Below are 24,974 nucleotides of genomic sequence, written 5' to 3'. Positions count from 1 at the left end.
AAGGACCGAGGGCATGGTGAGTGGAGCTGTTTTATTCGGAGTTATATCGTGTTAGAGCGTTGTGGGCGGTCCCTGTGGCAAACTTCATGGGTACCTGAGAGCGCGTGCGTTCCCGTTCATCCCTGGTGGCCTGCATAGAAAGAGAACGAAAAGGGAGTAGGACCCACATTGGTCGTGAGTACTTATTGAACGCTGAAACTAATGATCCGTACTCAGTCGTCTCGCTTTGAAGTACGCGGCCACTAACAAGTTGTCATGACGGATGGATTGGAGACATGAGTTTAGAAATGTACAAGGTAATGAACATATATCCCCTTTTTAGGCAATGTATCAAAAGTAACAGCCTTTACGTTTCGCCGGTGCACTTTCCTTTTCGTGGCATAGCGCAGAATGGGAAAGTCACAATACTGTATCCCCCAAAGGAGATCGAAGTGCTTTACATGAGAACTATACGTAAGGAGAACTGCAGCCTTTTAAGTTTATTGCATAAAGCGCAAAGATATATAAAGCGCAAAATAAATTAGGATCTAAGAACATTGCTAATTTTAACTTGAAGATAAAAACCAAGGATCGTCGAGAGGAACGGTCACGCAGAACACAGAGCTGCCAAGTCGGGAATGTCCCAAAGCTTGATTTCACAAAATATCGCCACAGTTTTGTTAGAACAACTCGATTATGAAGCTTTGCACCAGGCGATTCGTATCTGAGAAAAAGCTTTTTTCCATTCTCGCGCCCTTACTGTATGTTCATGTACCTAACAGGCTTTTGTCACTTCTCAAAATCCGCGTCAACAGCTGCGAAGGCTGAGGACCTGGGATGCACTGCGGACTAGTAGCCTGTCTTTGAATGCGTTGTCAGCAGCTGACAAGTTACTAGCCAAGTTTCCAGAAAAGAGACTTAATAACGTGTTCATTACGTCCTTTTAATCAGAGGACTTGTTACGTTTTTGTCAGTGCTTGGTGCGGCCAATAAAGTGTGTGTGTGTGTGGGGGGGGGGGGGGGGGGGGGGGACTTATTTACAAAAGCGACCGCGCTGATTGTTAATTGATTGATTGTAGGGTTTAACGCGCCGACGCAATGTAGGCGACGAGGCGCGCCGTAGTAGAAGGCTCCGGATTAATTTTGACCACCTGGGGATCTTTAACGTGCGCCGAAATCTCGTACACACGGGCGTTTTTTACTTTTCGCCTCCATCAGAAAATTTACACCACCTTCCGGCGAGGGGAACCATGGGATAGATGCGACGCATCGGGGGTTTCCGTTGTGTTTCCGTTATGTTAGCGTGTCCATTGTTGTTGTGTGTCCATATTTTACGCAGCATGTTCACCCCCGATGCGTCGAATCTACACCATGGTTCCCCTCCCGGGAAGATGGTGTAAATTTTTATCGGGGTGGCCGGTGCTTGTTACGGTTGCGCCGACCATCGAGATAGCAGGCCTGTTAGTCTCCATTCAAATCATCGGTGGTCATCGGAGGATGTCATCGGAGGAGGGGCGGCGGAACGACTGGGAGGAGCGGCGCAGTTACCGCGTTTATATGCAGCGGAATGAGAGAGAGCAGCGCATAGCAGCGCATGCGCATGTGTTAACCGAGCGCAAGCTGCGCGCTAACCCGCACCCACGCACAGCTGGCACGGCGACGGAGCGAGCGCCGGCGAGCGCTAACACGCAGATGGCGCTGCGGTGAGAGCGGCGCTAGCGCGCAGCTGGCGCGGCGAGGAGAATGGGGGAGGGATGCGGACTACGCCGGACGACGTCGGAGGGACAAGGCGAGTGAAAGAGAGGCGTCGCATCTAAAAGCGGCCGCCGCGGCCGGGAATCGAACCCGCGACCTTGTGCTCAGCAGCACAATGCCCTAGCCACTGAGCCACCACGGCTGGTGCGCTGATTGTTAATGTTTTTTCACAAGATGCGCTTGTTTTGGGGGGCTTTTGTTGCATTCTCGTACATTCGGATTGGCCGAGGACACGGAGCAAGAATAAAATAGGAGGGGAAAGTGAGCTTCCTGGGACAGCCTGATAACGTCACAAGCACTTGTCGAACGTCAGGTTTCTGGCATCTGGCGGCAAGTGAAGGACTGGGTGAGCGCGTTCTGTTCGCGCTCACCCAGTCCAACCCGGCCGCGGCATCGCGTCGCCATTTCGCCGGGCCGCCGAAACAATCCGTGGCCGAAGCGAGAGTGTGTGCGCTCTTCTGTGCTTATGTTGGCTGAAGAGCCCGCCTTCGCGATTAATTTTCTGTCAAATTTAAACTAGCCGGTACCAGCGAATAAAAGGGGCATTTTCTTTTAATGCGTAAGCAATCTTGCGCGAGCACCAAGCCCAAAATACAAATCTGTAAACGCAAAAAAATGTAAAACCTGTAAACGCACGGCCTTATCTCGCGTGCGATGCGCTCGAAGCGAGTTGAGTGCACCGGCCAAATTATGACGCCCGCACGCGCGCGCGCGCGCGCTACGTCCGAGATAACCGCGCTTTCCGTCACCGCGTCGCGCAGCAGCTCGAGCGCGTAGCGATTCACGCCTTGTGGCGAATGCTGCAAACAACAGTATTGCTTTTAATACATTCAACCAGGTGCCGCTGTCAAATTGTCAACCGCAGCTCCGGAGCTCCGCAGTTCACCGTAGTTATCATTGTGACATTATCTAGTCGCTCGATAGCACCGGCAGCAATGGGCATTTCCTCTCCTATATATTCTTGCTCCGTGGCCGAGGACACGAGAAAATACACTTAGCGCGATTTTTCGTCGCTTAAAACCCGGAAAACTGGCTCGGGATAGTGAAATTTCAATACAAAGCGCCAGAATGCTTCCCTAGCAGGCGCCACCAATTCATTCGCTTTTGCCTGCGCTCCAACGTTTCATGGTCGTTATATTTCAAAACAACCATTCCTAATCTGTTCACTCGAACTTTCCTCCTACGTCGAACATGCCGGACGACATCTACTTAGAACGTGTTGCGAGCTTGGAGTACCCAATGAAACTGTCGCCGATGTGCGCTGCTGTTCTATCTAGTTTCGGCGATAAGAACTCATCCGTGCAGTCTTTAAGCAGCTGTTTTTAATGCGACTAAAAATCCACTCGGCGGGCCAAAGATAATGTCTTGTTTCGCGCGAAATATGAAGGACAGATATTTCTTTTACCCAGGTTCAGAGCTCATAAATCTGACTCGGATGCATGCTGAAGAGAAAAAAAAAACCCACAAAATTAAGTTGTTGCTTCAAGCTTACCCTTGTCTGCGCATGCCGTTTAGCGGTCTGATCCATGTTCCCTGACAGTTCTGAAAATTTAAGGTAACAGACAAATGGCACCATATTCGTAGTCAGCAAGCGCCAGGTGCAAGAAAAAAGATGGCGGTTGGGGGGGGGGGGGAGGTGTAAGGGGGGTGTAAGGGGGGAGGCAGACTAGAGTAGTCACTTGAAGAGAAAGTGTGGTAGTTCTTACCTCAAGCTGTTCAGAAAATTTTATGTACTCCTGCTTGCTTCTGGCTCTGAACATCTGCAGCAGCTGGAAAACATAAGAAATAAATAACATTGTTTCAGTTTTCGTGGGGGTTTTTGCCACCAAAACTGGCTCAAAGAAGACAGAAAGTTTTGGGCACAAAATATTTGCGCATATGATACTGCGGAAAAACAGATATGTATAGAATCGACGCGATCGTTCTAAATTCAGGGATAGTAAATCAAATACATTCACTCTATCACACTAAAGTAGATAGTCGGTAATCCTAATAGTATACTCCGCGAGCCTCACTACAAGTAGAAATGTCAGCTCCGGATGATTCAATGAAAGAAAAATGGCATGCAAAAAAATAGACACCGGACACACAAACAATAGTCAAGAACAGCGTTCGTCCAGTCCATATTTTGGGGTCCAATCTCCATTTCTTGCTCGTTTTTTTTTTTCTTGAAACCATGAGCCAACTCACCCAAAAGAAGGTTTTATTAAGCGCATGGCGAGAATCCAAGGAAATCGGCAGTGCGCACTGAGGAGCCGCAGGTACAGCCAAAGCCCCAAGAATTGCATTCAGTCGGGCCTACTGCGTGCCCTAAAAGCCATCACTAAACGCGTTGTCGCACCCAACTGGTTGCAACCAACCAGGATCAGCCGGAATCTAATGCCCCTCTTGCCAAACACACGTCGCGGGAGTCTTTCGAACACGGTCCTGAGCCTCACAGGTGGGCGCATGCGTAGTGCGGCCACCGGTTACAGCAGAACACGTGCGTAGAGGTTGCTATGCGGCTCTACTGTTCATCTTCCACACTTTGTGCGCTCCCAAACCCCTTACCCCTAATCCCCTCTATTGATCTATTGGAGGAGGCGTTGGGCTGCGTGACCCCCCAGTCGAAAAAAGACGGCAAGAAAAAGTTTTGTAGTTTGTCGTATTTTCGCGTGTCGTGCTGTCGACGTGTCGTATTCTTGTCGTGTCAGGATTCTGATGTTCTGTCGCGTGTTGTAATTCTGTTCTGATTTTGATGTTCCGTCATGCCGAATTCCTGTCTTGTGATCCTGATGTTCCATCAGTAGTTGCACATTGTTTTAATGTTATTCCCCATTGGGAAGAGTAACGCAAATGGCAGTTCTGTTGTGACTACAGGAGTGTTTGTCGTTGAGACAATCGATTTTGTCGTTACGAAAAAAATACATGTCGTAAAAACAGATGGCTTTGTCGTAACAACAGGACATCTGTTGTCCCAAAAAAGTTCTTTCTCGTACGAAAGGAATTCTTGTTAGGTTTTTGCGGTATTCCTGTTGTGGTTTTAGACTGGGCCGCGGGTCCAAAAAGGCCTGGCGAACATGCTGCAGAAGCCTGCGCCCAGCGGTCGCCATCCACCCCTCAATAGCATACTGCAAATAAGGTTTATTCCTCCTCCTTCAGCGGCATGCGAATGAACACCCGTTGTGTGTCTTCCAACACTCATCTCTATATATACCTCGGTGGGACTGCTGTTCCTTGCTACGAATGCTTCCCTGTTGTTGCGCTACACTAGTCCAGAACCCCGCATGCCATTAAACCCCTGCACAACACAAACGGGAACTGCGATTCGCGCTCTGATATTCACTCCACTTCACTACTAACTCCACTTTGAAGCACTATACGTAGCTATGTCATTCTAAGATCGGTAAATTCGCGACTAAAATCAACACGAAATGACGACTAAAAATTACGCCATGCTCCCGTGGGGGGAACCGCGAGGAGGATGCGAAGCAGCAGTGGGGGTTGGTTGGTGTGGCAGCAGCGTAGCAGAACCGGCGAAGACGGGGGTTGGAAGCTGACTGAACGGCGCGCAGCGCGTGTGCACACCTGGTTTATACGGCTGGTTGGAGGAGAACGGAGGAGAGGCGCGCATGCGCAGTGGAGTAGCGCACAGTGCGTCTGCACACCAGGAGAATGGAGGAGAGACGCGCATGCGCAGCGGAGTAGCGCGCAGCACGTCTGCACACCTGGTTTATACAGCTGTGAGGAGGAGAGGGAAGCGTGCTGGTCTTGTGGCGGCCCAGGAAGACACCGGCAACACTGTCGCTCCAGGAGCCATTAAAGGGTAAGACACCACCAGGGGTTCAGCAAGCCGAGCATGAGCAGTGGGGGTGTGGACGGCGCAACAAAAACAAGGGAGGGACACAGCCCCGACCATGAGATGCTTCGCATCTAAAATCCTAGTTTTTGCCGGCTGGCGCGGCTATGGGGCCGAAATGTGCGACATCACTTTAAACTTAAACTACGAGAATAAGTGGTATCAAATTGCACTTTAGCTAGTACTATGTCTAGTAATAACAATTATGACAATTATACGACCTGGTTATTAGTTGGGTCCCAGCCTAGTTCGCATACTCACGACATTTCTAAGAATTGTAGCTTGCTGGGGCAGTTCGTGCATTCTGGCGTTTTGGAAAACCCAGCGAAAAAACACAGTCAAAAGAAAGAAAGGACAACACACTCGCTGGACTAACAACAAAAAATGTATTTGAAGAATGATACATCCTACGATCAACCGGCCACCGCGCATGTGCAAGGATTTTAGCACAAAACACGCAGTATTCATTAAAACCACCAGAAACAGCCATGTAGGAGTGCAATCTCTCTATCACTCGATCTCATTTCTCTATCTCTATCGCATTTCTTCGGCTTAGATATCTAACTTTCGTACGAATCAGTGCTTCCGGCCTGATTCGCGTCTCGAAGTTTATCGTTTATGGTTTATAAATTCGCCATTCCGCACGTGGCGTATTCGTTTCTGCGTGGCCCCGCCGTTTCAGAGACCCCATAACACGGGACCTTCTTTGAATCGGCACTCCTGACTCAGCTTCTAGTTGTGACATCATTCTCACCTACGTCAGTCACGTCCACGCTTCTTGCTCTCTCCGCCAGTCATGGGTCCTTCTACAGAACCCTATGGGTCCTTCCCGCGCCGTGCGATCATCATCTTCTCTTATCGGACATTCCTAAAAGCCTTTAGGCATTACGGGGGCGTTATCTCCCACACGAGCTTCGTACTCTCCATCCGTGTACAAATAATCATAGCTGCGCTTATCCATTGGTTTAATTCCCAGCGAAATCGAATTGTCCAATATCGCAATAATACCATGATGGTCTTTTAAAGACGATAGCCTTTCTTGGGCTAATCCAACGCGAAACTCTTGGTCTGTCTGTCTGTCTGTCTGTCTGTCTGTCTGTCTGTCCGTCCGTCCGTCCGTCTGTCTGTCTGTCTGTCTGTCTGTCTGTCTGTCTGTCCGTCCGTCCGTCCGTCCGTCCGTCCGTCCGTCCGTCCGTCCGTCCGTCCGTTTCTCAATTCAACCCGCCGGCCACAGTTAACATAATTTTTGAGCGAAATGTCTATGGGGGCAAAACATTTTCAGTTTAATAAATATAGAAACATGCTCCGTATTTGTCACAAGTTTTCAGCCAAAAAAAAACAATAGCCTTGCTCGAGGACGAACGATGTCAACAGATACCTTTTGTTTGCAGTGTATTTTTTTATTAAAGTTGAATCGGGGCTCACTTTTTTCCGAGAGAAAATTTTAAAAAACGCGCTCAAGACAGGTTCAACCACAAAACACGAACAAGGCTCGCGCTCGTGGCTCGAGCGGAAAGTCCCCAAACAGTCCCGAAAGACGGTGCGCAGCATTGCGAACGCGGCAAAATTCAACTCCGCAATACTCCAATGGGTGGACCGATACCGGAAGGCAACAGTGTGGGAGGTGGGCGGACGAGACAGGAGAGGCATTTCTGTGGCAGGTGTGGCAGAACGGTATCGCCTTCGAACAACATTCGCAGCGATGCGAGCAGATGCGAGGCCAATTTTAAATGCAGAGCATTTCTTTAGCTCACGATGTCACCCGTTCTTGGCGTCCGTAGTTGTCCGCATCGCTCGCCTCGACATGCCCGGCTCAGACGTTTCGCTATCGGCGCGATCCACATTCGATAGCGCGCCCAGGCACGTTTCAAGGACACTCTCTCCCCTCTCTCGGACTCAACGTGCGCCGAGGCTGCCAATTTTACTGCTGACGAGCGCTCTCTCGTCAGCAGTTGCCACAAGTGCAACGACATTAACGTAACGCAAACTACTTAACGTCGTGCGCCCCCGGAAATGCTCTGCATTTGATCGTGCCCCTCGCGAGGGGGATGTTTCACTGCGTCGCCATGCGAACAGTTTGCCACGCTTTAGTTTCAGTTCCGTATCTCCCCGCCGCGGCCGTGGAGAGAAGGCGGCCGGCCGCGACTCTCGCCACCGCGGCGCTGCGGTTGCGAGTTGCGCTAGGAAAGCGAGCGTCGTCTGCGCTAGCGGGGAGCGGAACGCGTTCCGCTCGGCATCTCCGGTCTTCTTTCTTTTTTTTATTGATATGATTTAGCACAGCATCGAATGGTAGTCCGACAAGCTTCTGGGCTGCCCCGAAGTTTTAAAAAACACACAACCCGTATATATTATATTCTTGGAAGGAGGGGCGGAAATGTCAAGTGTTACGCGTGCAGGTGCCGTCAGACGTAATTGGAGCACGGGAACTGTGGCCGAACCCACGGTGGAAAAATATTCTTACACCGTGGCCGAACCGCACAGGCGCGCCGCGTAGCTCCACCGGCGGCAAACGACAGGACGAGAACACGCATGCGCGCCTGCCGACGGTGGTAGCCCACCTGTACATCTTAAAGCTTGTCTTTTAACGTGCATTCGAGAATTCTTCCCAGCATACTAGTCTCGGCGATGGCGCTGATAGCATACACACCTAAAAATATGTGAAGAAAAAAAAACTGTCACAGCAGATCCCTGTGAGAGCGCTGCTTCTCCGGCAGCTCGCGTGCTGGAAGTGGGCTAAAGACGTAGTAAATGCTCGTGGTTCATTGTTCCTTGCTTCGATGCGCCGATGTTGTGGCGTGTAGAAGTCTTCCGATGGTCTGCGTTGGTGCCAGATAGTTGTGGCACTGATGACACGACGACGATGGTTGATGGGGGGTTTCTAAAAAAACTGTATATTTAAGCGTGAGACATATACAGGATATTGACAGACTGAAGATAGAGTTAACAAAGTAAAAAATAAAATGGGGTTCTAGGTCAGCTAAGACTTTGTGCCCGCGGCACCCCCGTCAGCGACGGACCCTGACCTAAAACTACCCAAGTGGTGAGATCCTGCCTAGCCTGACCTGGCTAGCCCGGCAATACGCCGGCCGTGCATAGCACATTAAAACCCTGAGGATTCGACCCCGATACCTCGTGTCTCCTGGTTTTAATGGGTTACTTAGGCCCCACCCCCGATACACAGGCCAATCGGTATCTCCTGGGCACCTGATAGGATGTATTAGTAAATCCGGACCTAAACCACGGTGGGCAACACCCCCCGAAACCCTCAAACACTGGTCACTATCTCTCTCTCTCCAGAAAAAAAAGGAAAGGATCAAAAGCAAACCAAACAAACACGATAAACACTCAAAAACCCGCGAAAACACGTGCAAGCGCCAGGGACACGCTCCCACGAACGCGGTCTGCATCGCCTGTTCCCACGCATCTCGTCCGAGACAGGACAGCGATCAAGCCAGCCGAAATCTATAAACATCCGTCTTAACGACCCGGCGCGTCCCCAAGATTCTCCGCCGTTGACAGGCGATGCCCCGTTAATTGGACCGTGGGCCAGAAACAGCGCGTAGGGACAAAAGGATACGGCGGCCGGCTCAGGCGTCGCCTCTGCCGCGCCCATTCCGGGCCGCAACGCGCGCACCCTCGCACGCCTCCACTCAGCGCGCGCACTGGCCAACAAAAGGAAAACTATCGCCATAAATCGGCCACTGTCTAACCCAACGTTACTAGTAACGTTGGTCTAACCACAGTGGACAGCTCCACGCTCCCCGTCTCCAGCCGCTCGATGGACCAAATGGTTTTACAACCAGCTAATGGCTAAACGCGCGCGCAGGCGGCCCCCGAAGCATCCGACCCACGCTTTCCCACGCTCGTACTGTGCTTTGCAACACACGGTTCAAAACAACGTCACAGCCCAGCTGAGGCTCAAGACAATTCGTCTCCGCGCAGTCGGCATGATCCAAAGGCCGTTCGCTCTTAGCAAGCTGGCTGAAAGCCCTTCATGCGCCCTTCAGGGAACCGCCGCTTCCCACGCGTTCGACTTTGCAGCGTCGCTGACGCCTGGAACCCTTACAGACGTTGTCTCCGCTATCAGCACCATCGCCGAGACTAGTATGCTGCGAAGAATGCTCGAAGCCAGGTTAAAAAGTGCCCCCGTCGCATGCCCCCGCGCGAGGGACACGAGTAAATGTAGAGCATTGGGGGTGGTCACGTGGCGTAGGTTGTGGTAGTTGGCGGTGGTAGTTGTAGTTGTTGTTGTCGTACGGGTGCGTCGACGGCGCTTGAAGGCCAAGTACGACGAAATGCACGAGGCGTTGGTGCACGGGGAGTTTGCGAGCTTGGACGAGTTCCTGCGCGCCTTCGACGTGCGGTCCGAGGAGGAGTACTCGGAGATTCTGCGGGCTGGCGCGTCGCGTCCGTGCGTGCTTCACGCGAGGACCCCCGCCGAGAAGCGCGTGAACGCGTTCAACCCGTGGATCGGAAGGGTTCTCGACTCCAACATGGACCTGCAGATCATCCTCGACCACTACGCGTGCGCGGCGTACGTCGTGGACTACGTCAACAAGGCCGACCGCGGCATCTCGTTTTCGTAACGCGGGGTCCGCCGCTCGCCGCTGACGTTTCGAAGCCGTGTCTCGCTCTCGATTCGATGGATCCGCAGCTCGACGCTGACGACTGGCGGCGGCCTCTCGTTCTCGACGCTCGGGATCGGCCGCTCGACGCTGACGCTTCGCCGCTGCCTTAGCGCGCGCAGTAGAGGGAGAGGAGGTAGCACCTGCTGCTGCAACGCCTCTTTCAGCGCTGGAGCACGCGCATGCGCGCCCGCACCTGTTGTTGAGAGCGGACAACGCCGAGGGACGACGGGTGACAGCGCGAGTTAAAGAAATGCCATGCATTCAAAAAAGTAGTTTGAGATGTTTAGGCGGGCTATCGACGTCTGCCGGCGCGCATGCGTGTTCTCGTCCTTTCGTTTGGCGCCGGTGCAGCTACACGGCGCTCCTGTACGGTTCGGCCACAGCTCCCGTGCTCCAATTACTTCTGACGGCACTGGTACGTTTCAGAATGTGAGACAAATATGAAATGCTCTACAACCTTTCCCCTTGTCTCCTTAATGGGCATCACTTAACACAGCGCGCAGCTCTCGAGACCGTATACAGGAACCATTTGTCACGGAATACGCGCTATGAAGGGCAGTCATGGGAAGTGCGGAACTCGAGGACACAAACTCTTACCTCGTCTTTTGGCTCGTAGTGATCGTGAACGCATTGGTACGTTTTCACAATCTGAAAAGCGAAGAAAAAAAAAACGCAGTTCAACACGCCGAAAATACCGAACCAAAGGCCGTAAAAGACCGCGAGTTTTTTTTTTTTTTTTTTTTTTTAATCCAAGCTAAACCCGAGAAAAACAGAAATATTTCGAAAAACATTTTTTTGAGATGGTTGTCAAATGAGTTTGGACTGAGATAAATATTGTGCGTAATAGACATCGATTATAAGAGCAATCCCATCGCAACTGTGAATATATTTACGCTTTAACCGTACGGCTTTAAATGTTGCCTGAAAGATTCTTTTATTCGGTGCCATCGTGTGTTCGCGAATTCATCAGCACGTGTCGATTTCGGACGCCTGCTGCACGTTGCAGTCGCCCAAGCATCAGCCTGGCATCATTCTGGGCAACAGCACGAAAAAAGACGTGGACGAAGGGAACAGACAGGATGAGCGCTGACACACAACTAGTTTATTCACGGGATGAGTGCGGAAAATAAACGTTTACAACAGAAGAGAGAGAGAGAGAGAACATTCAAATCAAACACACTCCCTCGTACCCCCTCCCCCACATAGTCTGCACTCAAAACCGCTACGTGAAATTCATGAAGAATGAACAAAGGGCCACACCCGGGCTGATAACGGTGATACAAAACATCGGAACATCAAGATTAATGGCACGTGCTAGCTAAGTACGCATATTCGTTGTCACACAGAGCTATCGACGTTTGGCTTACACAATTAGCTACAAATTTTCTGATGTGAAACGCTTCAATAATTTCCTTGCCTGTCTGCTGGCTTGTCTGGAAAGAACGGTTGTTTCTTTTATCAAAGGATAGCAGCCGCATGCGCGGCACGGGTCTGCTAGCCGCGAGTAGGTGGCCGCTGTTAGCGACCTTCTATGCTCACCTAGGCGAGTATTGACACATCGACCACTCGGACCCACGTAGCTCTTGCCACAATGCATAGGAAGCCGATAAACTATACCCGTCTTGCACGGGACAAACCTTGGTTGGTGTTGCACACCACAGCTACCCTCGTGTGTACGAGATTTCGGCGCACGTTAAAGATCCCCAGTTGGTCAAAACTAATCCGGAGCCCCTCCACTACGGCGTGCCTCATCGCCTGCGTTGCGTCGGCACGTTAAACCCCACAACAAATCAATCACAGCTACCCTCTGTGCGTTTGCCCTCTGCGCGGTTGCGCACTTGAGCACACATCTTGGTAAGTTTTTCTGGCGCAGAAAAAACAACCCCGTCTGGAAGCCGAAGTTCGGTGAGGCATACAGCCTCGAAACCACGATTGACTGACCTGCGTGATCTACTGGAAAACTGTTTCGCTAAACCTTCTCTTAAAGAGCTCACGGTTAGGGGTTCGCCTCCGAGCACTTTATGCTTGTTTCGGACTTTATGGCCGCAGCATTCATAAGTTCGACCCTCACCGCTGCTTCACTGCACTGTATGGACGTGTATTCCCTTGGGGTGACGTCGCATACGCGTTACGTGTGAGCCTCATCATCCATGACGAACCCATTTCGATCATGTAAATTTCAAATCGCTCATAGTGGCGTTGCAGCAGGTAAAAAAAAACTGTGGTTGATTTCTCAATCATAAGAGTCAGTAAAACACGAAAGTGAAATGTGCAACGAAATCTGCAGCTGAGCATGATTTGCGGGTCGGCGGCTGTCGTGTGGGTGTGCTTGCGAGCGACGTCATGCTGGCGGGTCGCATTGGCAAAGGTGTACTGCCGTCATTTCCGTGGCGGATATGACGTCAGTGAATTCTTGGTGTATTTCGGCATAAAACACGTTCGTGTTAAAATGTAAAACCTGAAAACGAACAACACTAAGTATAACGAGCTCTCTAGTAATAAATGTTGCTTCCCCGCAAGAAGACCCTATGGGCAGGGGTGCACCCTTTACAGGCCGCTTGCTTCGTTGCACTGGCGTCACTTCCGTGACGGATATGAGGTGAGTAAAATCTTTGTCTGTCGAGGAATAAAACACTGTCGTGTTAAAATCCCATAACAGGCTATTATTGCGTTAAGTTTACTTCTGAACAAGTGATCGCTTAATACGCTATTTAGTGCTTCAGAAGCGGGTGGTGGGCCATGAAAGGTGCGCAGATACTCACTGATGAGGCCGGTACACAACCGTGCTTAGGAACTTCGACGAGAGCTCTGTACGTAAGACAGCCTGCTGCGAGCAGTTTGGCCTTCTCGGGTGCTTCCTGGGGCAGCTGGAAAGGTCAGACGGGTTTGAGGGAGAGCAACAGGAAACCAGATAAAAAATGCGGTTGATGCCTCTTTCAAGGAATCGGTAAAAGACGAAAGTGAAATGTGCCTTTACAGGAGCATTTATTGTGCCTCCATATAAACTTGCACGTCACTATTTATATTACGTCGGTATGGCATCGTTAGACGCATCAACGTTAAACACTGATCGCATGCGCCGGACCATAGCGTAAATCCGACTGAAACCACAGCCCCTTGAAAACCGTGCGAACGAAATGGAACCGAAACCGGAACCGAAAGCAGTAGATGGCGGAGGGTGTCTCAATTCCCCAGCGTCAAGCGGTACCGCGTACACGTAGATGCTGGCATCGAGGTGCCAACTATCGGCGCTCATAAGTGTCATGATGAACTACTTCGCTTCACTTCTCCTAGGGGGCAGCATCTCCTAGACGGCATGTGAATAAAGAAAGTAGTGGGGAAGATATAAGGCGTGTTCGTGGACCTATTTGAGCTAGAATTCGTAGCGCAGTGGGCAGAGCGCGGTGTAGCTCCCGTTGCGGCAAGAGTTCGCGGCTCGAATCCGGGCACATCCGCATCAATGGAACTTTTTCCCGGTGACATCATTTCCTTGACGGATATGACGCCGGTCAGATCTTGGTGTACCCGTGCATAAAACACTTTGGTGTTAAAAATACAGGGGTGATTCCTGTTGTGATGGAATCGCGAGAGCGCGAAATGTGAAGGAAGATAAAAGTTCCGTTGGCGCTAACGCACGCACGCACGCACGCACGCACACACACACACACACACACACACACACACACACACACGCACGCACGCACGCACGCGCGCACCCACGTGCGCCCCTTTTATATACCCACGGTCCCCCTTGCAGTGAAAGATGGATGGCATATAATACTCTGAATTATGAACGGAGGGATGCTATATTCGGCTTTCCATAACGGACGGACGATAGCGAGCCATAGGCCTACTCTGCCGCCAGCTTCATTAAGTTGGCTGTTGGTGACCAACCGATCCGCGTATATGCGTTTCCTAGTGAGTACAGCCAGCCGTCATCTGAGCTTGCTATGGGGGTTATATCACAGCAGAAACCTACGTAAACAACACAAAACCATCCGAACTAAAATAAATAACAGCCAAAACGGATCTACGCTCGATAAAAACCACGATATCTAAAAATATTCAACAGCAATAGCCGAAACCGACCTAAAAGAGACATACCCATAAAAACGTACAAAAAGCAGTAGCCCAAACTGACCTAAAGGTAACAAAAACACCCGAAATCTCATTTATAATGCATAAAGATGTCATAAATAGATTATATGCGTGATAACAAATGCTAATAGTCAAGTGTGACAAACCATTCAAACGCAAAAAAAAAAAACCAAGAGCGTTAAGGGGATTTGAACCCGGGTTCGGATGTTTGCTATGCGGAGCGAAACCACTACGCTACGGAACTTCGTTTTCCTTACTGCATGAAAAGCTGCACTTACTACAGCCTACAAAAGCTATGGAGTCATCCAAGAAGATGCACATCACTGCCGCTAAAATAGGTCTCCCGTCAAAACTTCGGCAAGCAGACGCACGTGTCCAACAGATGCAGCAATTTTGGTGGGTCACTTTGCACCGCATAAATGCTCCGTAATAATGCAGCCTGCTCAAGAAAATGGACTTCGTTGGGCGAGGGGATTCCGCGTGCCTGTCCGTCATGTTGCACTTCTACAAGCTATACAATCCCATCACAACAATTATATCAAAGGGCACTCCAGTAAGATCTCGATAAGGCAAGAACCGAATTGTATAAGGGTAACGTCCATGTCCTTTTTAAGAGTTCGTTGCAAAACATTCCAGAAAAACACCGCATCCCGGAACAAAACAAAACAATGATCAATGGTTTCAGGTTGATTGCGTAAACGGCAATTTCCAGACCAAGGAAGAGGCATTCCTTTCTCGGGCAACCATGTTTTCACTGGGAGTGACGATGTATGCAGCTTGAAGAAAAAATCCCAAGTGCAGACTGAACTCGCCACAACCATCAAACCACCACGCCGGAACGCACGCCGATCAACGAACGCCCGCGCAGCTCCTCTGCCGTAGTTTGAACCGTGGCGACACCGACCGGAGCGGGCGGAAACTATAATGGCAAACTGTTCGCATGGCGACGCAGTGAAACATCCCCCTCGCGAGGGGCACGATCAAATGCAGAGCATTTCCGGGGGCGCACGCCGTTAAGTAGTTTGCGTTACGTTAATGTTGTTGCACTTGTGGCAACTGATGACGAGAGAGCGCTCGTCAGCATCGAGTCAAGGCTATAGGGCGCGTTCGTAGCCACCCATTCTGTGTCGGCTTTGTGGCGCAGTGGGTAGAGCACCATGTACATTGCGTTCCGCCTGCAGGGTCGAGGGATCGAAACCAGGCGCCGGATAGTATTTTTTTATATAGTGTAGGGGGAGGGCGCGGACTACGACTACGGACGACTACGGACGTCAACGCGGGTGACATCGTGAGTTACTGAAATGCTCTGCATTTAAAATGTCTTCCTCCAAAAGCAAGAACTACGCTACGAGGCTAAACGGTTCTGTGCGAATAAATTGAATGCCACAAGCACGTGGATATAGCTGGAAACATGCCCTTAGATGGCGCCTTCTGTCACTTGGCTGTACTGACTAGGAAACGCCTGTCAGCGATCGGTCCTGCTGAGATAGTGACATGAACCGATATAGTCGCCATCATCAAAGTTATAACTATTTCTTCCTCGTACACTTATAGAACGGGCGTTATGAAGTAGGGATACGCTATAGTGTGAAATTATCGAGTAAATGGGGTTGGAACTATCGAAGTTTTTAAAGGTCAATGCAATGTGCGAAACCTCGGCAGCTTCTAAGCCGTTGATTTGGTGTTAGCATTAATAAAAATATCAGTCAATCAATCGATCGATCAATCAATCAATCAATCAATCAATCAATCAATCAATCAATCAATCAATCAATCAATCAATCAATCAATGTTTATTAAGGTGCCCAGGAACAGCCAAAACCCTCGTGCTGGAGAACTCAGAGGGCAAAAAAGATGATGGCGACGACGACGGCGACGATGATGATGATGATGATGATGGTGGTGGTGGTGGTGGTGGTGGTGGTGGTGGTGGTGGTGGTGGTGGTGGTGACGACGACGACGACGAGGAGGAGGAGGAGGATGAGGAGGAGGAGCAGGAGGAGGAGGAGGAGGAGGAAGAAGAAGAAGAAGAAGAGGAATAAGAAGGAACAAGGGGAGGAGGAGAAGAATAACAACAAGAAGAACAATAATTACACAATTCATTAAAAGCTCCACGGACTTGACCCTCAGCTGTCATCAAGACTTCCTCACCAGCTTCCCCGCCATCTAGAAACAACATTTAATCGGCTCCGACTTAATGCAGCGTACACTAATAGTTACCCGTTACCCCATTGGACTATCTTCCGATTCCAGGTGCAACAACTGTGCGTTGCAAGACACAATCGAGTATGTTTTGCTCGACTGCCGTGTTTCAAGGATTCTCGATCAATCTTGCTACGCAACATTGCACACATAGGTTATATGCAAAGACCAGTGACTTTAAAAACCATTTTAAGCCCCTGACTTACTTGTTCTCAGCAGCGCGTAACTCTAAAATTTCTGTTCTCACACCTCAGCGACGCCGGCTTAATTCACAAACTTCAGATCTTTTCACTCTGAGACTTTTGCACTTGCCTTTTCTTGCCTAACTTCTTTGATCCCCCTCTCAGCTTGTATCTCTTTTCTGCCCTCCTCTCTCTCGTACCTGTCTTCCTTTTCCCCCTCCCCTAACCGAGCAGCATGAAAGCGATTTTGTACACCGGCTAGACACTGTTTTCTAATAAAGAGCTTCTCTATCTCTACGTCTCCCTCTCTCTCGCTCTCTCTCATCCGATGCATATATGTAGCGGATTTGCCTAAGCCGTCAAGTGGCTTGTACAGCGCAGCCTATAGGGTAACATATATAATATACAAGCGTTCATTTACCGTGGCAAAAGCAACAAGTGCAAATATAGTTATGCACTTCTTATTAATGTACTGAAGCATAAAAATCAATTGTTTTGGATGGCATTGCGAGAAAAAACGTACGAATTCAAAAATGCAGACTAAATCCTTATAGGAATAGATAATATTGGGGTACAAGCCCAACTAATTGTGCTTATGGGAGTAAACTGAGATACAATATTTCTACCATTATAGGCATACTCAATGTAACAGCAGTTGCTGTTATGCACTATCAGCAGCAAATAGACAAGGAAAAATGCAAAAAAAGTTCATTTTCAAATAACAAGGAACAACAATTTATGAAAACACACAGAAAACCGCTTTATGGTACAAGATACTGGCAGATAATCAAAATAGAATAAAGGTTGTGTTTCGATGTTTCAATAACAATAACAACAGTAATACTTACCGGAACCTGACTATCTTTTGCTGGCACCCAACCCTGCCCATTAAAGAGGTTCTGAACGCACTCCCGGACCTCGCTCCGACCTGCGTGATACGTTTGGGGAACCAATGAAAGTTACAAAAAAATTCTTATGAGTGCTGAAGAACACCTAATCTAAACGAAAGGTATGTATCCTGCCGATAGCGTGCTGGGAAAATGAGACCACTGTGGCGCAAAAGAATAGATTTTAGTGGGCCAAGCCACGTCATTCAGGACCATTGGTTGCTTCCCACATACGATGCTCTATTGAGAAAACTATAAACAAAATGAATAGTATAATATTGACTTACAGGCTATTCTCAGCTGGTTCACTCAATAATTAATCGAGGGGCTGGTGTCGCAGTTTTAAAAGTTCACCAAACATCCTTTCCAGTTGTTTAGTAAGACCCCAAGTTTCATCTCTGTATGTCATCACTGGCAGTATGCAGCGGTTGTATATTTTCCTTTTGAGTGACAGAGGTAGCTTACTTTTTGTTATTTGGCAGTTCTTGCCGAGTTCTCTCTTGGCAAGCACTCCCAAATGGGCCAAGGAATGGATAATAAAAGGAGTAACACTTGTGGACAGGAAACGAGCTTCCTGGATCAGGTAACAAACTCTAGTAGATGATATCATAATTCAAGTAAAGAAAAAGAAATGGGCTTAGGCTGGCAACGTAGTGAAACGAACTGACTACCGATGGAAAATTTAGGGTAACAGAGTGGATACCAAGAGATGGCTATAGAAGAATCAGAAGGCCAATAACACGGTGGATAGATGAAATACGGAAATTCGGCGGCCAACACTAGAGCAGGATGGAAAGTTGGGCGAGTTGGTAGGTCGACATGATGTAAAAAATTCCCCCGCATTTCCCCGAGGGGGAGAATGTGAAAGTGCGAATGCACGGTTGCCGGCCCGCTTGCAGCGCTTGCGCTCGGCCCCCGCAGCCCACCGCCTCGCCGCCTTCTCTTCCATCTCTTCCATCGGGTTTGTAGTATCACGTGTACACCACGCAGTTATCAAGCCGCTATAACGCCGCTGAGTCGCAAACGCACGCCGCTGACGACGTAGTTTGAATGCGTTAAAGATATAAGGCGCGTCACTAACACTGATATCACCGTCGCGTCCGTGGCTTGGTCGGTAGAGCGTCGCGCTGCGGCCGCAAAGTCCTCGGACCGAAACCTGGCGCCGGATGCTGTTTCTTTTTTAAATATAGAGGAGCACTGCGGACGCCGCCGCCGCCGCCGCCGCCGGCGGTGGATGGTTTGGGGTCGCTTATAAAGTGCATTCGCACTTAAAACAGCGCGGTAGGACGAAATACACGAGGAAATGAACCAGACAGGACGAGCGCTGGTCCTGTCTGGTTCCTTTACTCGTGTATTTCGCCCTACCGCGCTGTTTACACATCATGTCAGGCCTACACTGGACTCCAGTGGCGCAGGACAGGAGCTCTTGGAAATCAATGGGAGAGCCTTCGCCCTGCAGTGAGCCTGAGGAGGCAGTTGTTGATGATGATGAAGCATCCTTAGTGGAGTGGAATTTTCACCCGGATAAACCCATGCACACTTTTCTTTTCGTGAACACGCATTTATGGTAATGGAATGGCTGGTGTGAAGGCGGACTGACGGTTCATTTTTCTGGGGTTGAAACACACATAAAAGTATGTACGCACGAGTTTAATCATTTAAATAAATATTTAATAATTGAGCATCAAGTGTTTATTTCAGGGCACCGGCATGGTGCGGACAACCCAGTACAATACCCCAGCTGCAGCTGTCTGTTCGGACTGTCCTTACCAGATCTTGACGGTTCTCAGTGTCCGTGCTGGCCAGGAATGCCAGTGGGAAGTGCAGAACTTGGAAGGGAGGTCTGGCTTCGTTAGAATTCCCATATTCGTTCCCTTATCCAGAAAAGACGCTGCTAGGAGTCTCCGCAAATTTCCTCGGGAGGCCACACTGCCAAAATGGACTACTTAAAAACTCACGCGCGCACGTATTGGTGCCCTTGACCTGCACCTTAAGCGCCCCTTCCATTAGTCCTCCCGCGGTCTAGCGGAACCCTTTGTTGCCTCTGGCGGGGAGTAGCAGTAGTTGTAGTAGTAATAATTTTGCCCAAAATTTGTGGTGATTGCACCACTGAGTTGTTCACTCAGTTACTCCTATTTGATCGGAATGGCAACCAGTGAGTTGTGTGAAGTCTGTGGCACGCTGGAGACTATACAGCAAGGATTTATACACACACCCCTAAACACCTCCCCCCCCCCCCCAACGCAACGCACCCCCAGAAGATATTCGACACCCACCCCCCCAAAAAAATATTCCACGACCACGAGTACCAGGCCCAGGGACATTACACACACATCCAGCAGTTCTCCCCCCCCCGTCCCCCCCAAGAAGGTTTCGACCCCTTCTCCCCAATATCGATATTCTGGATAAACCGCTACTATACAGCATGTTCTGTGCGAATGCCCGCGGTTTTCTTAGGGAAAAAGGGAGCTCTCCTGAACTCTGCAGAAGCTAGACTCTGCGTCCCTTCTGTGAGGAGAAAATTCTGGGCCACTGAATTTCTCCGTTATCTATGTAGAAGGCGACAAAAGCGCCCATGTGGTTCATAAAAATTTGGCCGTGGATCTGCTCACTTCGTTGCAAATGTCGCCGGAAGTCGAATGTCTTCTGTCGCCCCTGCCACGTAAATGCCTCTTCTCTCCCCCACCCACCTCTCATGCCCTCCCTTTCGCTTCTTCCCCGATTAACAAGCAGGAGGTTTGCTAAAGTCAGTCCAATTTTTCCGCCTTCTACTGCGAGGACGTACTGTGAGACAGATCTGTAAACGGCTTAACGTTGACATTGACCACGCTGAGGTAATCAACGCTCGACTGGGGCTTCTAGCCGCTCGAGCTTTTGGAACATATATTTCGATCGGTATAGAAATGAAAACTATAACAGGTGGATGAAGTATCAGCACCAATATAGTTTCCCTAGCAATCATCCGTGAGCCTTAGTAGACAACAGTCCAGCCATTATACCCGCTGACAGGAAAGTGCCAACTTTTCGAGACAATATGAGCACTGAAGCGGCAACACCGCTACAGGGACAAACTCACCTCTCATATTAATGCACAAAGTACTTTCCCCTGTGTCCTGCCCGCTGCTCTGGTGCGCCGCGCCCATGAGTAGAAAGGCGACTCCTACCACCGCTACGGTGCACATCTCACGCAGACACGACCGCCTTCCTAGACGATATACGGTTCGCAGACCCTGCACTTCTGAGCAGCCCCTCAACTGGGTGAGCAGAAGATTCCGTTGGGGGAAGAGGAATACGTTAGCTCCTACCATCCCCCTCTCGCATTCCTGAGACTCGGACGGTCCCACGCTGAATGACGAGAAATCAACTGGGAGACCGTGAAAGCTCAATAAGAACGCTCTACCAACCAACCGACCCGAACTAAAGAACAAAAGGGACCTACTGCGAGACCAATGAGCTGCTGAGAAGGGCGTCGCACCTGGTCTACGCGCTAAACGTTGCCGCATTGAAAAGCGGTGCGTGAAAAGCGATACAGAGCCTGTTCAAAGAAGCTATGAAGGAACCACGCTGCTTCTCCGAACCAAAGGAGGACCTCGAGAATGACCCGTTTCGTTTCAGTTGTCGTTCGAGGGGTTACAGCGCTGTTTGCCGCAGCCTCCGTCAAAGACCGCGGCCAATATGCTAAACCGAGTTCGGAGGCTGCGAACAAGCTGCGAAAGGGCTAACGCGAACGACGTTCGTGAGCTGTGCTTTCAGAAAAACCCAAAGATTGCGATGGTCACCCCAACATGTGCCTGTTACAAACAGAAACCTTTCAAACTCTGCAAACCTTTATGATCTGGAGTGTTTGAAAGACGGTTTTGGTTTCTTTTTCCTTTCCATTTAACGCACGTAAAAAAGGGGGCCTGGCGCCACCTAATGAAATTACGCTTCTATAACAGCCGCTGTCGTGATGGGAATCGGTCTTCTCATTACGGAGAAATTAGTTTAAAGTATGGGACTCGTTCTTCTCATCAACAGTGAGATTAATTTGAAGTTAATAATACAAACACAAACAAAATAAAAATACTGTGGTTGATTCCTCTGTCATAGGAATAGGTAAAGCACAAAAGGGAAATGTGCAGTGAAATCTGTAGCTGGACATGATTTGCGGGTCGGCGTCTGTCTTGTGGGTGTGCTTGACGAGCGACGTCCTTCTGGCGGGTCGCTTCGGCAAAGGTGTTCGGGCGTGATTTCCGTGGCGGATATGACATCAGTGACATCTTGGCGTATTCCAGCATAAAACACTTTCGTGTTAAAATATAAAACCAGAAAACGAACAACCCTAAGTATAACGCACTCTTTAGTACTAAAGGTTGCTTCCCCGCAAGAAGACCCTACCCTATGTGCAGGGGTGCACCCTTTACAGGCCGCTTGCTTCGCTGCGCTGGCGTCGCTTCCGTGACGGATATGACGTCACCGAAATCTTGGTATCCGGGAATAAAGCACGTTCGTGTTAAAATGGCGGATTTCGCACAGAGGTGAGAATCGACGTCCCGCGAAGCTCTCATCGGGGCGCACCTGGGTTGAAATGAACTGGCGGGAGATTTTCTCAGAGTTATAGTTTGTATATCTATGAAGGGATAAGCGGCGCAAAACGATGGCACACAAGAAAAGGTTACAGTTGCTGATTATTCAATACGGTAAGCCATGGCAAGTGCGTCGAAAACTACGAGACGTGAGAAGATTCGTTTAAAGTTTCAGTTAGACAACCTGATACGTTCCCTAGTCCCCCTTTTCGAGTCGCTTGCCGGTCCCCGCGAACACGATAAGCGAAGGCTAGCTAGCGTTATGGATTGTAACATAAAAACGAGCGTGGCACGATGCCAGGAAGAAGAAGCAGGTCCCCGAAACATGGCTGAAAAGCCAAAGAAAGTCGCTTTAATAAACAGATGCAAATGACCTTAAAGAGCTTCGCTTTAATAAAAAGTTACAAATAGCCCTAATGCGCTAACAAATTGCCAATTTATTCCTGCTTTAATATATGTGCAAATTAAAGTCAGCGCAGCGACTGCGTTCCTGTCCTCGGAGAGTTTCCTCAGGTGCCCGCAGTGGCAGGGGATGCGTGGCCATCACTTGGCGAGCACGTTTTTGGAGGAGGCTTCCGTGCCCTTAAACATTTACCAGCGCCCAGTTCTCAGAAACATAAAGACTGGCTGGGGTGCTCCTGCGGCAATGCAGTCAGCCTTTTGACGCTTCGGGATTTTATTCTATTCTAAGGTGATCGTAGGTAATGACAGGCGCATTAACTTCAAGTACTTTTATTATCAAATTATCAAATTATTAAGAAGCGAGCCCTAAATGCCCCACTGAGCGAAAAAAAATGGCGATTCTTGCACTAGTGGTGCAAGGCTGGGGAAACAGCAAAGTTGGCGGCCCTTCTCCCTTCGTCGGAGACCCGGCTGTTGTACCTCACACGGATTTCCCAACTTGCCTCTGAAAGTTCTCCATGACTGACAGGGCCGGATCGTTTCGTCCGAAGCCTTTCACATCTCTCCCAAAGTCGACTGCGCGGTAGAACCCACGGCAACCGGCTATCGCGAACTCGGCGTCTGTGCTCCCCACTTCAGGCCCGAACGCACATGAACTGTCGAAGAGAAACACATGAGAGAGATCACGTTAAGAACGTTGGGCAGAATTTTCTTGAAGGTCGAGCGCTGCCGGTTCGTGCGATGACGTCATGGCCAGGCTATGCTTGGCTCCGCTTTGTGCGCGAGCGACGGCCACCCTGGCCCACCTGATGTGGGGTTGTGACGCAGTGTGCGCGGACGGTCAGACGCTACCGCCGCGAGTGAGACAGTGCGTGGAGTCCGCGGACCCGAGTGACCAAAGGAGGAACGTCCAGCAGCTCGAGGCTGCCCTGGCCCTGCAGAGACGAAAAGGCGACCGCCCGAGTAGTCCGAGCGGGGTAGGGGCGCACCAAAGCCTTGGGTCCTAGGCCCGACGTGAACTCTTAGGTCTATAAGAGTAGCGTAAGGTAGGGTGACCCCCGCGCCCTGCGCGGCCGGAGGGGATCCCGCATGCCGGATGTGTGATAATAAAGTATTTTCTCTTTTCTCTCTCTCCGCTTGCGGCGCTGGGCGAAGGTCGGGCCAGGCGCCTCAAGCCGGAGGAGTACTTTTCTTGGTAGTTATTTTTGCGAACGCCCACGGACCAAGCTCAAGCTTAAACAGCTTTGCTGTTAAAAAGCCGGCGCGTCCAGCGTTTCGTGATAAAAACGGCCTAAACTCGGCAATAGCGAGAGATGGCTCTTTGGGAAGGGTTCCAGAGCACGAGGCGTTCCATAGCGCGAGCGTAGGATCGGTAACATCGACAAGGCATATCGTTCACGCCAGCACACCACACGTGGAGCGGAAGCAAGACGACTCAGGCTTTTAACTGGACATCCGTGCTCTCGCATTCACAACCCATAAGAAGTGTTTCGTGTCCTAAGACATTTTTATGACTTCTTGTGAAACGCCACGCCGTTTTATGAGATGATTTTGCGGGAAATTCATCTTTTATTGGTGGCAATTAATATAAGTTATACATAAATCTTTCACACGCGGCGTTAAGATACGATCATTGTTGCGTCGGAGCTTCACCAAAAACCTGTGAGGGAAGATTTCACAGCCGTAAACCGAGGGATAACTGAGGCATGAACACGCCCACGCACAATTTTTGTCTTCATTGCAGGCACAATGAGGGAATGCGCTCACTGTGCTTATAGCTTAGAAGACCTTATGACATTAAAATCGCCTTGAAACAACTATAGAAATATTTTTTCTTATCTTTTTCCGCACACGTTACGCAACAATTAAGCGAACCAGTTCTTGACAGTGTCAACTCCTGAGAATGGCCTCACATGTATAGTAGCGCAGGATCGTAACAGAAAATGTACCGGTTGTAGCGGTATGCCCATCAAAGCCAACAAACTATACAGCGCGCGTCTATGTCTCTTTTCCACAGTGATGGCAGCTGAACAGGGTCGTTAAGTAACGCCTTGACAGCTGAACCTGACCACTCGGTTGCGTCAATCAAAGGCGGACTGTGGCCCCGCAACGCGATCAGCGGATGAGCAGGGTAAAAAAAAGAGAGAGAACGCAGTGAAAGAGATAGTGCAGAGGAACGAATGCGTGGATCAGCTATGTTTCTCGGGTTTCTTTTCTTTTGTTTTATTTTGTCTGCGTGTAAGCGCATAAAATGTTGGTGAGCTGGCAAAATAGTCGTTTACATGACGGTTATATTCGACGCGCATAGACACACAGAGAGAGATTAACCATAAGGAGTTGAAAGCTATACCGCATGCATATTTATCTATTAAGCCAGTGTGTTTTAGCTCTTCCCAGTGACAGTCCTATAACACACATGCCTATATAATGAGCGCAAA

At 49.7% G+C, this 24,974-nt stretch overlaps 1 protein-coding gene across 1 annotated transcript; it reads right to left on the bottom strand.

Moving 5' to 3' along the window:
- Positions 1-12: 12 nt before the first annotated feature.
- Positions 13-19,576, bottom strand: LOC144145120 (uncharacterized). Its single transcript, XM_077676623.1, has 7 exons — positions 19,528-19,576; positions 17,531-17,610; positions 12,963-13,067; positions 10,798-10,848; positions 3,441-3,503; positions 3,227-3,276; positions 13-130 (listed from the first exon to the last, which is right to left on the bottom strand). Exons 1-7 carry the CDS (start codon positions 19,574-19,576, stop codon positions 85-87), a joined length of 444 nt encoding a protein of 147 aa, XP_077532749.1. The 3' UTR covers positions 13-84.
- Between the last annotated feature and the right edge of the window lie 5,398 nt (positions 19,577-24,974).

Source organism: Haemaphysalis longicornis, unplaced genomic scaffold (genome assembly GCF_048455015.1).
Source record: "Haemaphysalis longicornis isolate Haplotype H1 unplaced genomic scaffold, Haemaphysalis longicornis Haplotype H1 scaffold_7, whole genome shotgun sequence".
NCBI classification, from domain to species: domain Eukaryota; kingdom Metazoa; phylum Arthropoda; class Arachnida; order Ixodida; family Ixodidae; genus Haemaphysalis; species Haemaphysalis longicornis.
Note: the sequence above shows the minus strand (reverse complement) of the source record. Positions and strands in the feature narration are given on the sequence as shown.